Genomic DNA, 12,780 nt, shown 5'->3' on the forward strand with positions numbered 1-12,780 from the left:
GTATGCTTATAAGAATAAACAATAATTGCATGGAATAGTTTAATAATCTATTGATAGGTTTTGGGTGAAACTTAAATATCTATCATCTATCTATTAATATCTACATCTGTATGAACAATTTACTTGCTAAGAGTAAGGGAGTAAAAAATATTAATGAAAACACTACAATTCTGCTCAAATTTCCTTGAGGTACACAACATGTTTTTTTTTACCCAATTTATAGAAGTACTTGCCTTAAATAACATGTACAAATTTATATATATTTATAATGTACATATATAAATACATTTGCCATTAATACTTACATTGTTAACCACAGAATTAGAATTGAATTTTCTGCTGATGTTTTAACTTTAGTATTGCTTGAATCTCCTTTTTAACTTAATCACTTCCAGAATGAACATTATATTAGAGTAATAAAATAGACATAATATCTTTCAACAGGTAAGGTAATAAAAGTACATTTAATGGCTTTCAAAAAGTTCATAAATTTTGTTGCTGAAATTTAGTGCAGTCTATCTTTGTTGGATTAATATTGATTTTATGTTGCTGTTTCCCTGGGGTTATCTATGGAAGCAATAAAGCCTTCAGAAGAATGATCTATCACTCACCCAGAAGCTTCTTTATTCCTTGTCGCCTCTGAATATTGCTGAGCTCCGACTGGCAAGGTGGGTCTACAATGACATAAAAGTGTTACTTCAAGGATTACAGTTAAACACAGAAAGTGACATTTCTATGTTATCAAAGTTTTGCATGTCTTTAGAAGATACACATTGCATTTAATTAGTGTGTTTATGAAGAGACATTCGTCATTCATAAAGATATGGGTATATATAGATAGAGTGCAAAACTGTAAACCCATTTTTTCTTTTATTTCTGCAGTTTTTGGCTGAGGCTGGGTTTGAACCTGCCACCTCCAGCATATGGGGCCAATGCCCTACTCCTGTGAGCCCCAGGCACTGCCCTGTACACCCATTTTAAGAAGAGAAAAAACTGTGATAACATTGTAATACTCAATACATACCTATAATAAAAGATGAAAACAAGTTACATTGAGTACCTCTTATAATTGCAGAAGTCAAACATGACTTGATATTACAATTTTAATATAGTTTTTTTCTTGCTTAAAATGTGTATACTTTTTGTTGTGCCATCTGTATACACATTGTGTGTATGTGTGCGTGTGTGTGTGGAGAGAGAGAGATTGCACATACTACTTCCTATCAATAGTAGATCTCCTTGATTTTCTTCAGAATGACTGAACTGGCTAAAAAATTAAAAAGAAACACATTAGAGAAAAATACTTCTCATTGTTTACGTTTTGAAAAGGTCAATCCAGCAATTATAAATCCAACAATTGCTCAAGCAACTGATAATGTTTCCCCCCACTGGAAAGTTTCTGTGAAGTAGACAAGTAGTTTTCCATTTCAAAAGTGAACTCTGAAGAAGTAATGCTTCTCTCAGGTTCAGTCAGAGATTCCTTTGTAAATAATAATGTTGTATAATGTTAATTTAGTTTCACTGGTATATTCAATTAGAAACCAGAAATAATATATAATAATTTCTAATAGGCTATTCTTATATTTTAAACATAAACATAAAACATTTTCATGCTGAACAGTTAAGGGAGGATGTTTGTAGAGGAGTGTAAATTTCTAGATCGTTCCACTATAATTTGGCTTATGTTGTCGCTGTTGCCTGGGAATGTGCAGTTGGCCCTCCTAGCTGCAAGTTGTGATTCACAGGCTCAACCAACTACTAATCAAAAATAGTCAAAAAATAAAAGCAAATTATAATATACAAAAAAGACAAAAAATAAAATATAGCATTCAGATTGCATTAGGTATTACAAGTAACATATAGATGGTTTAGGGCAGACAGGATTTTCAGAGGTTATAGGCAAATATTGTTCGATTTCATGTAAGAAACTTGAGCATCCATGGACTCTGTGTTGGTGAGTGGTCTTGAAACCAGCTCTCCAAGGATGCCTGAGAGACAACTTAACTGAAAGCAATTTAATGCATTTTGTATTCATATTCTAAAAACTTGCTGTTAATGCTTCACAAATAAAAACTATCATAAACTAGTGAATCAGTAAAATGTAAACCGATTCCCACTGTCCTATAGTGCACCTTCTTAGAGGAAAGGCCAAGTAGCCCTTTAACTTCTTTCCACGTAAACCAGCAGTCCTATGCTTTTCTTCTTAATATGGCTTAATCACATCGACTTCCACAGAGTGGATATACTGGAAAAAGTTCATTGGACTGATTATTGCCAAATGATATTAGGAGTTTATTCACAATACCAACTTCTGTCTTTAATGTCTTTCACTTAATAGGAAAAAAAACTTGTTTAAAATTAATTAATCCCCATGACCCATACTTTACTACTGCTTTCTGTAGATTAAAGGAATAATAACCTCTTAAAATGTCATTTCTTTTCATTGAGTCACTGAGAAAAAATATTGAATAAACTATTCAATAGAAAAAATATTAAATAAACTGTTGAATGAAATAAGACTTGCCGACGTTACCTGTGCTGAATGGAACTTCCCAACACTTGCCCAGTGATTATCACTGGGGATTTTACACCTTACTACTTCTCCAGTTCTGAAGATAGAATTAAGACCACATGGAGATGGACATCAAGGGCTCTCAGTCCAATTCACTGCTCCTTCATGCACTCACTTTGAAATGTGAAGTTATTTAAGATCAGTAAGTTTTAGTCCTTCAGCATAAGAGGGTAATAATGATATTTTCACAGGGTGGTCTGAGTAATAAATAATTTATGTACATGAAAGAGTGGATGCAGCTGGATAAAAGTTAAGATTCTTTCTCTTTCCTTGACTGTATACAACAATTAGTGGGAAAGGAGGGAAGAGGGGAGGTTTGATAGAGAGAGGGTAAACGGAGGGACCACACCTATCTGTTAAGTATAGAACATAAATGTCTTAACACAACACTCAAGTAAAAAAGGAGAAAGCTATCTTGATTGGTTTGATGTAAGCACATCAGGTTGTATTAAAAAATCAACACATTGTGTTCATGATCTATGTGTTTATGACTTAATAAAAAAATCTAAAACTTCATCTACTTTTTTTAAAATTAGGAGCTTAGACATACTTCTTTAATGTACATTATTAACACTTGAGGAAACTAAAGTCCTAAATTAATATTCCTTCTAGTCACTCTTTCAGCATCACTCACAATACAGAATTCAACAAATTCTGATTATAGCCATTTCGTATTACTTAATTGTCATGACCTTCAGAAAATTAGTCATAGGGAAAAATTTGATTTTTATTTTAGGATAAACAACTCCCCTTAAAACAGCTGAAAAAAGTTTATAAATTAACAGATGTTCTTTTTCATGAAATTACTGACTGGTCTAAAATAATGCATGAGGAGAGAGTAGTGCTTCTGTCATGCTGACGGCCAGCATCGTAAAGCAATAAAGGGTTGGCTAAGAGTTTAGCCAAACGCTTCCAAGCTTTGCTAAGGTTGTGTGAACTCTTTTATTATCTTGGGTAACATATTATTTCTACCATGTATTAAATGATCTAAGAGTGTAAACCTTCCTATAGCTATATAAATTTTAACACTTCAGGAGAATGCATGGCAAGAAGACCACAACAAATTTCCCTTTGGGGACCTTCAGTCAACACTTCACATATTGCTGCAAAATCCATGGATGTTCTCAGATGAAAGGATTTAATTCTTGTAGATGAAGCATCAAGAGTTATGCAGAATATGTCTAATTCATGTATAAATACTCAAAATATGCTGTCGTAACACCAAAAAACTAAATAACTAAAATAACATTGTCATCATAACAAAAGACTATGTAACCATCTTCTCATGGCAGTTTTAAGTGGATTTGTTACTTTTTAATATTTAAATTTTTTAAATGTACACTAGTCATTAATACTAGGATGTAGTCTTTTTGGAGTGTTGAATTACCTAGAAAGCGCATATGTAATAAAATCACCAATATGTGTGTGTTTGTGTGTTTTAAAATATTTTCATACTGCAAATCTATTTTTTCAAGCTTTGTTTAAAGTTGTTTGTAAGTAGTTAAGCTATTCCAGTTAGCTAACCCTGATGGTGACTCACTTAGTAATGTACAAGTAATCATTTTATCCCTAATTACTTAACTATTAACAAATATGAAAAAATAATTGAGACAGTAAATTGCTTACATAATGTACGTTTTCTGTATCAAAGACTGAGAATCACGGCTACAGTTTAAAGCAGCTTGTTCCTTCTCTTAGCTGATGAGATGGAAGCACTGACAGTAGCCAGCATGGCCACATTAAACTAATTCCTAGTTCTTTTACTCAAATTAGCATCAAAAATATACTTTTCATTGTTTCCTTAGGTTCTCAAAACTGTATTATCATATGAGATTTGGGGCTTGGGTTTCCTGTACACATGGAATGTAACTTATCGACTGATTGATTCTATGAGTATGATTCCAATTTGTTTTACATTGTACATTTTCCAATACAGAAGGATCCACACTTCACTTTTCCAGAGTATTCAGACACTGTTTCTGCTGGTGAATATTTAAAAAGTTAAGCTATTTTGAAAAGTTTGAAGGACTAAGCCATTTTAAAACCAAATGAGTAAAAATAACTTTATGGTGAATGCTCTGGTTTATTCAGCTCATTTAATAAGATCACAAAAGAGAACATGGAAACTCCACAGCACAGTCATAAAAAACCCATTTATTTTACACCCTGGGCAAAGCAGATAGCAAATTAATTTTAATGATTACTTTTAATAGCTATGTTCTTCTATCTCTTTGTGCTCCTTAGTAGTTAATAATAGAAACTAGAATGAAGCACATTAATATAAAATATTAATTACTATTTCCCATCTTCGTTCGCATGTTTGTATCTCTGGCAGAGCAGTTTTGTCCAACATGCTGCTTATTTGCTCTTTTATGAAACACATGAATTAGAACACATCTATTGAAATGGATGGGATATAGTGCACTTTTTTAGCAGAAAAGAATAGATAAGTTTGACACTCAGGTCAACTATTTGCATCTGCAGAGGTCACATCTTTTACCTTGCTGTCTCTGGAAGCAATAACACCATTCATTGTTAGATATCAAACTATCCTTGTACGTGTCACAAGAATTGAAGAACGCCTTGGTGCACTGCTCATTCTTATCAAGGAAAATGCTCCCGAGCTCTGACTGGTCCAATAGCAGGTCATAGTTTGTATCGAGTCTGTTAAACATCCAGCCAAGTGAGTCCTTGCAAATTGGCAAGATGCTTGTATCAAATCCTGAAGGCAAAGACAGAAAATGATTGGTTAAATATGAAAGGGGAAAGCAAACAGAAAAAAACCTTAACATAGCAAGTCGTCAGTGGAGGGCGTCTACTGACTAGTCAGAAAAGTAGAGCATTAAATTCATGGTGAATAAACTGTTCCAAAGTTAAGCAGATATATTGATATATGTCATTCAGAAGAGTTATGAGCATTAATTATGCAGAAAGCATCTGGAACAAAGCACCCACTCTTTCAATGGCAGGTACTATTGTAATTATACGTTATTTATATTATCTTATTGTTCAAGATTCTTCTAAATAAACATATCATGATAAATGTCTTACTAATCATATGTAATTTTTTTTTAAAAAATCCTATTAATAAAGAAATAAAATTAATTTTCATTCTAAGAAGTGAAAGTGTCATTTTATCAAGATCATAATTTACACATACTAAGTAATAACTTTAATAAAAGGCCCTGTGTCCTGATAGAACTATCATGGTATTTCACATACACCTGATATCCAGAGAAGGAAGAACTCTGATGTCATTACACAGCTTCTCTGTCCTCTACCCTCCTCAGGACGACTTTTCTGACTACATCTGTGTTGTAACTGCAGGCTGGGCTGTGCTGGATGGAAGTGCCAGAACGGGGTTTGTACAAGCCATGTACTATCAAAGCTGGGTTACTTCCCAGGCAAGTAACAGAACTCAGTACGCCTCATCCCAAATAGCGTAAGACACAAGATCAGTGATTTGAACAATTAAAAACCATTGCTTTCAACAATTTTTACTTTTCAGGTTTTAGGAAGCTTTAAAATGTTTTTGGACTAATGTAGTTTTCATCTTATTTGCTAGCTTCCCCTCATTACAATTAAACTAATAACTCAGTTATCTAGCATAGAAGGAAGGATGTGTTTGGAGAAGCAGAGACTTCTGAAAACTGAATATCAAGGGGATTTAATCTTCAACAGCAGAGCTGGAAGAATAATTTAAATGTAGTAGTTAATTTTCTGTTCAGAATAATTGCGAGAATTAATTAACCTGAAAGTATCTGGTACCAATCTAGTTATTAAATCTATGTTGACAGTTTCAGTTTGTTATACTTTTTGAGTTATTAAAAAACTGAAAATAAAAATGTGGATACTTAGGATTAAAAAGTAAATATGTACAGGGCAGCACCTGTGGCTCAAAGAGTAGGGCGCCGGCCCCATATGCCAGAGGTGGTGGGTTCAAACCCAGCCTCAGCCAAAAAATAAAAGTAAATAAGTACAGAGCGTAGAACATTTGGGGGCTTGAGAAATTTATAATTTTACCACCTATTGGAATTTGTTTTATTAATTTATTCACAACAAAGTTAGTATTTTATATCTGTGTATCACCATGTTAGACAATGGGGTTACAGAGATCTAAGGAGTGACATTGTGCATAGATAGAAAAGGAATTTTAGCCATTTTTTTCTTGCCTGTATTTTCTTTATAAAATTGTTTGCAGAATCAAAATAGAATTTTCCCACTCATACAAACAAATGATAAACAGGAATTTCTCATTTCCTATTTATTTCACAGGCCCTGACCTCAGTTCTGGGAATACAGTAAAATATATACATTATGCCCCTACTCTCTTGATGCTTCCTTTAAAACAGAATGGTTTGAGATACTGGTTTGAACTGTTCTTTACTACCAGAAGATGTCAAAAGCCCAGGAAACATCTAGTGACCTATAGAGAACAATTACGTTAAATTTCCCACTACCATTCAAAGAAACTGAGTCTGTAGTTTAAGATTTCTAGTTTGCCCTTGATCTAAAGCCTGTTAATGAAGGAGAAACAGGCATCTGATTCCAAGAGGAATGTCTGTTTCTCCACCTGGTGACTGGTCCTGGCATTGCCAGAGTGGGAAAAGAGGCCTGGGGAAAGAGATGGTTTAAGACACGCGACAAAAGGCAAAGACAGGGCTGGGATTCAGCCAAGCCCGAGAGGAGGCTCAGACTCAGTTTGACAGATACAAAAGTTAAAGGACGTTAACTGCACACTGCTGCAGGTAGAAGGAACCGCCCAGAGAGACCGAGCTGGCTGCTGCGGCTGGGGCCTTGCCAGCCAGGCCTTCCTGCTCAGAGAAACATGCACACCAGCATAAATGTCAACAGAGACCTAAGATACAGCACAAAGTGTGCACGGGCTAAGAAAGGAAAATGCTGTATTAAAATTGTAATACTCAAGTCGCGTTTGCCTTCTGCAAATACAAGAGGTGCTCCACATGACATGGATTCATCTTTTGTTACTGGTATATATTGAGTATAATAATTTTAAGAGTTTTATCTTTTCTTAAAATGTGTACGCAATTTTTGGTATGCTTTATATTTTTTGAAAACATCCAAATAAAATATCTAGAAAGGAAACATAATAAATGACATGAAATACGTGCTGAGTAGTATTAAAAGCACATTAGATATTGCAGATTAAAAAAAAAGAATCCATGAACCAGAGGAGACATGATAGACACTATCCAAAATAAAACATGTTGAAAAGAAAAAAAGAAACTGAGAAAGAAAAACCAACTTGGAGCTTTGCTGAACTGTGAGACGTCTCTCACCTTAACACGTGAGTGACATGAGGACACCCCATGAGGAGTCTCAGAGGATACTGAGAGCACGGGGGTCCAAAAACTGTATGAAGAAAGAGCAGCTGCAAATGTTCTGAGCGTGAACATTTACATAGTTCAACTATGTAAGAAGCACAGTTAACACCAAGCCTCAGAAAGAAAGAAAACCAAACAAGGCACACCATAACCAAACTGCTGGAAGTCAGCATAAAAATAAAATCATAAAATTAACCAGAACAGCAACAAAACAAGACAAATTTTATACAAAGAAACAAAGATGAGCGTGGCATCAAGCTCTGACGGTGGGATGCTGAGGTCCCCAACAATCACGATGGCGCTATTATTTCTTTGCTTAGCTCTGGTAGGATTTTCCCGCTTGATGTATCTGGGATCTCCTGTGTCGGGGGCATGTAGGTCCGGGCTGTTAAGTGTTCTTACGTAAGTGTTCTTACAGGCTCCCTTATGTAATGACCCTCTTTGTCTTTCTTTACCTTTGAGGGCTTAAAGTCAGTTCAATTTTTTGAGTTGAACCACAAAGGGAACCCAAGCTATCAAAAGCTATCAGATCCTTACTTGAAGTAAAAAATGCCCTTGGGATTTCCTTTCATCCATTACTGTATCTGGAAGAAAATGAATACCAAGGCCATCCCTCTTCCCTCTGGGGTAGGAAAGGCATTACAGAGAAACTTTTGGCTGAAGGTAATGACTGCTTTTTTACATTATTTTTTGCATATTCCCTTGTGCTCTGCACGTGCTGTAGGGCCATGTTGACACATAAGAGGTCACAGTTGCAACACGGAGCACTGTGATTGCAGTGACATTAGCGGTGGCAACGCCTTAGTGGACAGAGAACAGTGATGCACACTCAGCTCTGCGTCTCCCTCTGTGGTGCCCTCAGGTTGTCTCCCCATCACCTAATTCAAAAGTCCTGGAGGCTCCATCACTCTTCCACCAAGCTGCTGCATGTCCCATTTCACTCCTGCCACCACCAAGATCATTGCTAGATTCATTCCTGGACCTACACACATGCCATGTGAAAACCAGGTATAAATGGCCACTTCCTACATACACCCACTTTTCTCCTTGGTCCTGAATGATAACGTCAGAATTGTAATTAAGAATAGTCTGTTAACATCAATCCAGTAAATCCTCAGAACTTGAAGAAAGTCATGCAAAATCAGCATATGTATGGATTATTGTAATCTCACTTTAAGTTATAATCAATCTTAGAATTACTGTGAAGACAGCACTGTACATGAGGAAAGTTCCTCACAAACAGTTATAATTTGTCCTCAATCTTCACTTTTTCTTACATTTTAGACTTATAGAACACTGGTGGACCAAATATTAGAAATAACAGTAGAATTCCAAACAAACAAAAAGTACATAAAATGCATTTTAAAGCCATTCAATTCTATCTGCTTCTAGTAATTCTAGAAATGTCACATTCAGAATTTGTTACTTCTATTACATTATTCTGAATGTCTTTGGTACTGTGTCTGAATTACAATGTGACCCCCTAAGTATGATAATGGTGACTATTTTTTGTGATATATGCCCAATTTCCAGGAACTTACAATTCACGCCGTTATAATAAAGGTGAAGTAGCCACATGTGAAATGACTCTCTAATAGTTACCAAATACGATCAGACACGCTATTCTATCAATTAGATGAAAGACAGAAGAAACTAAGGGACAATTTACATTTATAAAATTGAAATATGGTATTAGGTGAGACAGTGATAGAATAGAATACTCACAAATAGTGTTTAGGAGTCTGGATATTGCTTAAACTAAGCTTTTTTAAAATACAGAAACAATGTACGGTACAGTTGTGAAAAAACTGCTTTAAGGATGAATTCAAACTGCTGGATATGGTTATACGTGGTCAGTCACCACAAGGTTTCTGGTATCCTCTGATTTTATCGGTGTTATTTCTTAGAGCATTGTTTTTTATAAGAGTCTCCTCTATTAGTTATGATCATTTTTATAAGCTTTCATGACAATTTTTCTAAACAAAGGTAACCGGGTCTCACATCTTACAAGAAATATGATACTTGGAATTTTTTTTTTAATTTAAGCATTGTCTTAGTAATTTACCTATATTGTAAAATTCAAGTCATAGCCTTAAAGTCTTTCAACATTTAAGCTAAAATTTTTATGGTATTATGAGATTTTGTCAAACGTCTGGAAACTGAAACTTTATTTTACAATGACAGGCAATTATCTGTTGTTTTGTAACTGAGATATTGTTCAGTAATCACTAAAAGGATTATAGGGTTTAAAACTAATTAGCATTGTTTTTGTGAAACAATTTATACCAGAATTGGTGAGAGAAGATAAAGCTTAACTCTTAGGACATTTTACAACATTCTTTCCTCCTATCCATTTTTTTCTAGTTTTCCTCCTTTGTTCGCCCTCTGCTTATCCTTTAAATGTGTGCATTTCTCAACTGACTTTCGTCTACCTGGTCTACACCAGCTCGTTACAGGCGCTCATTCTCTTACACTGTGTTAACCATCGTCAGTCACGGTTCCCAGAGTGTCTCGGTCTAGCCACCTCTTTCGAGCCTAATGCTGTATGTGGATAAGTGTAGGTACAAATATGCATCATATAGTCACTAGTATACTGATTATACTAGACACACACAAATCCCAAAAAGGACTTATAGGATGTAATCTGAAACCATTCTCATTTCTCTTATGCTCTGTAAATATTCATTCTTTGCATAGATTTTCTTCTATCTCTATATACAAATTTAGGGTTTTTTTTTTTTATTCATCTCAGCTTTGAGTACCAAAAAGTTGTATTGTCCCTCTAAGGTACAAATGTAGATTAATTGGCATCGCAAAATGTCTAATTTAGTATAATATTCACAGCTCCCAAACTGGTGCAAAGTCAGGGAAGGGAGAATGATCCTTCCACAGTCCTCCTTCATTTTTACATTTTCCACCACCTTTTTAATGATCATTTCCAGTTTGATGTGGGAGGATGAAGGATACATAAGATGATAAGGGAGTTTCCTACTGAACTGACTGCTGTATTGAAACGGCTTTGTGTCCTCAGACTCATCAGGTTTTCTAAGCTGCATCTACTTGTTTCCTTCTGTTTCCCTCCTGGACCTTCCCGAGCTTCACCAGCATACTTCCCGTGACAGATGATGTTTACCCTGCTAGTGTTTTGCCCCTGGATGCCTGGGATCCAGTCTGTCTGTCAGGATTTACTTAGTATTCCCAACAGCCCTCTTGGGCAGAATTTACATTAATTCTTACCTGCAGGCCTTAACTTCTTGTATTTCTTACCCAGACACTTAATTCCAAAGCAGCAGCAACTTTGTTTTGACACCAGTTAAATAAGCAGATCATGACTGTGTCTGTTTGTAGATTTTTCTGGTGAAATTCGGGCTTGTTTGGGAATACATACATACATCTATATGTCTGAGCGTATCTGCTGCAATCCCTCTCACAGTTTTAAGCGTCATCTCTTTGCCTAGGAATGGTGGAACCATACTGCTTTTTCCAAAGAAACTCTCTTCAAAATTCTGGTGCTGTCTTTGCTCTTTTAGATCCTCCTACGGATCCACAGTTTACAGGCACCTCACCTCTGCAAAATCCCTTCACTGCAGAACCTAGACTGGTGTTTGATTGAATAGCTAGGGACCGTGGACCTTAGAGGGCCACCTTTAAAATTCTGTCACCAAAAAGAGAACATTTGAAGAGAAATACAAAAGAAGTAAAATTGAAAGTTATCTGGGGTCCAGGGGAATAAAGTCAAAGCATGCTTGATGTCATTTCATAAGGCCAAAGAGCCGGGATGACTGGAGCTGAGTGGGGGGACACAGAGTGGTGAGCAGTGAGGCTGGAGCATCAGTGGTGTGTTTACGCAGGCCTTGGTGAGGGCCAGGCTTTCACTTGGAAATAATTCATCTTCCTCTCTGCTTCTTTTCCTTGAGTATGACTTTGAGGTGATTGGCTTGTTTTACTGCAATAATGGAGGGACATTTACTGAATTGAGAAAGAATACAAATGAGCAGGTTGTATGAGGCATCTGATGTTGGGCTTAGAGCACATTAACTTTGAGGAGGTCTGTGGAACGTTCAGGGGGAAATGTGAACACAAGATGGAATGTAAGATTATGGACATCAGGATTAGGAATATAAATTTAGGGATCATTGGTGTATGTCTGATATTTTTAATGAGATACTGAAGAAAATCATAAAAGTAACAATTACAGCTAGAGGAAAACATTTTTGGTACTACCAACATTTAGATACCAAATAATGAGAAGAGATCAGGAAAGCAGACACAGAGAGTAGCCCCCAAATGAAAAAGGTCATCTATTTATTTACTACTGTAAATGTTTTAATATGTAGGGTAATGCTTGGCAAATAGCATTAAAAATATTTTGTAAAGAATGATTAAATGAATTAAGTGATAAGTCTATAAACCAACTACTCTAAAGTGCATGATACATGTATGAAGAAGAGAAAATATGGAAAAGACACACAGACGTACTTAACGACCCTGAAGTGACGAGTAACAGAGCAAGTGCTATAAAACTAGAGAAAACAGTGAGCAAAATCAGCAATGCTCAATAAAGGAAATAACTGAAATTTGAAAATCTAAAAAGAGTTAAATCAGTAATGGCATTTTATGACAAAGGGGAATTTGATGTAAGAAAAGAATGCAAATAGTAGGGTAGATGAAAAATTTTCAGATGGGTTTCCTAAGGTTTATGAAGATGATCAAGGGTATCCAAATACAGTCAGAGGAGATCAAACTTTCACTCTTTGCAGATGATATGATCCTATACCTGGAAAATCTCAGGGACCCAACTTTAAAACTCTTAGAAGTGATCAAGGAATACAGCAGCATCTCAGGATACAAAATTAATATTTA

At 35.6% G+C, this 12,780-nt stretch overlaps 1 protein-coding gene across 6 annotated transcripts in view; it reads right to left on the reverse strand.

Annotated features, from left to right (window-relative positions):
* Nucleotides 1-12,780, reverse strand: part of SPOCK3 (SPARC/osteonectin, cwcv and kazal like domains proteoglycan 3) — a 577,544-nt gene that overhangs the window by 6,472 nt on the left and 558,292 nt on the right. For all 6 annotated transcript variants that reach the window (XM_012811836.1, XM_012811838.1, XM_012811837.1 and 3 more), the window contains 2 exons: nucleotides 5,073-5,294; nucleotides 612-674 (listed from right to left, as the gene is read on the reverse strand). In XM_012811836.1, the coding sequence (XP_012667290.1) occupies nucleotides 612-674; nucleotides 5,073-5,294 (285 nt within the window). The remainder of the gene's footprint in view (nucleotides 1-611; nucleotides 675-5,072; nucleotides 5,295-12,780) is intronic.

This window comes from Otolemur garnettii, unplaced genomic scaffold (assembly GCF_000181295.1).
Source record: "Otolemur garnettii isolate 467f Iridium unplaced genomic scaffold, OtoGar3 scaffold00177, whole genome shotgun sequence".
In the NCBI taxonomy this organism is placed as follows: domain Eukaryota; kingdom Metazoa; phylum Chordata; class Mammalia; order Primates; family Galagidae; genus Otolemur; species Otolemur garnettii.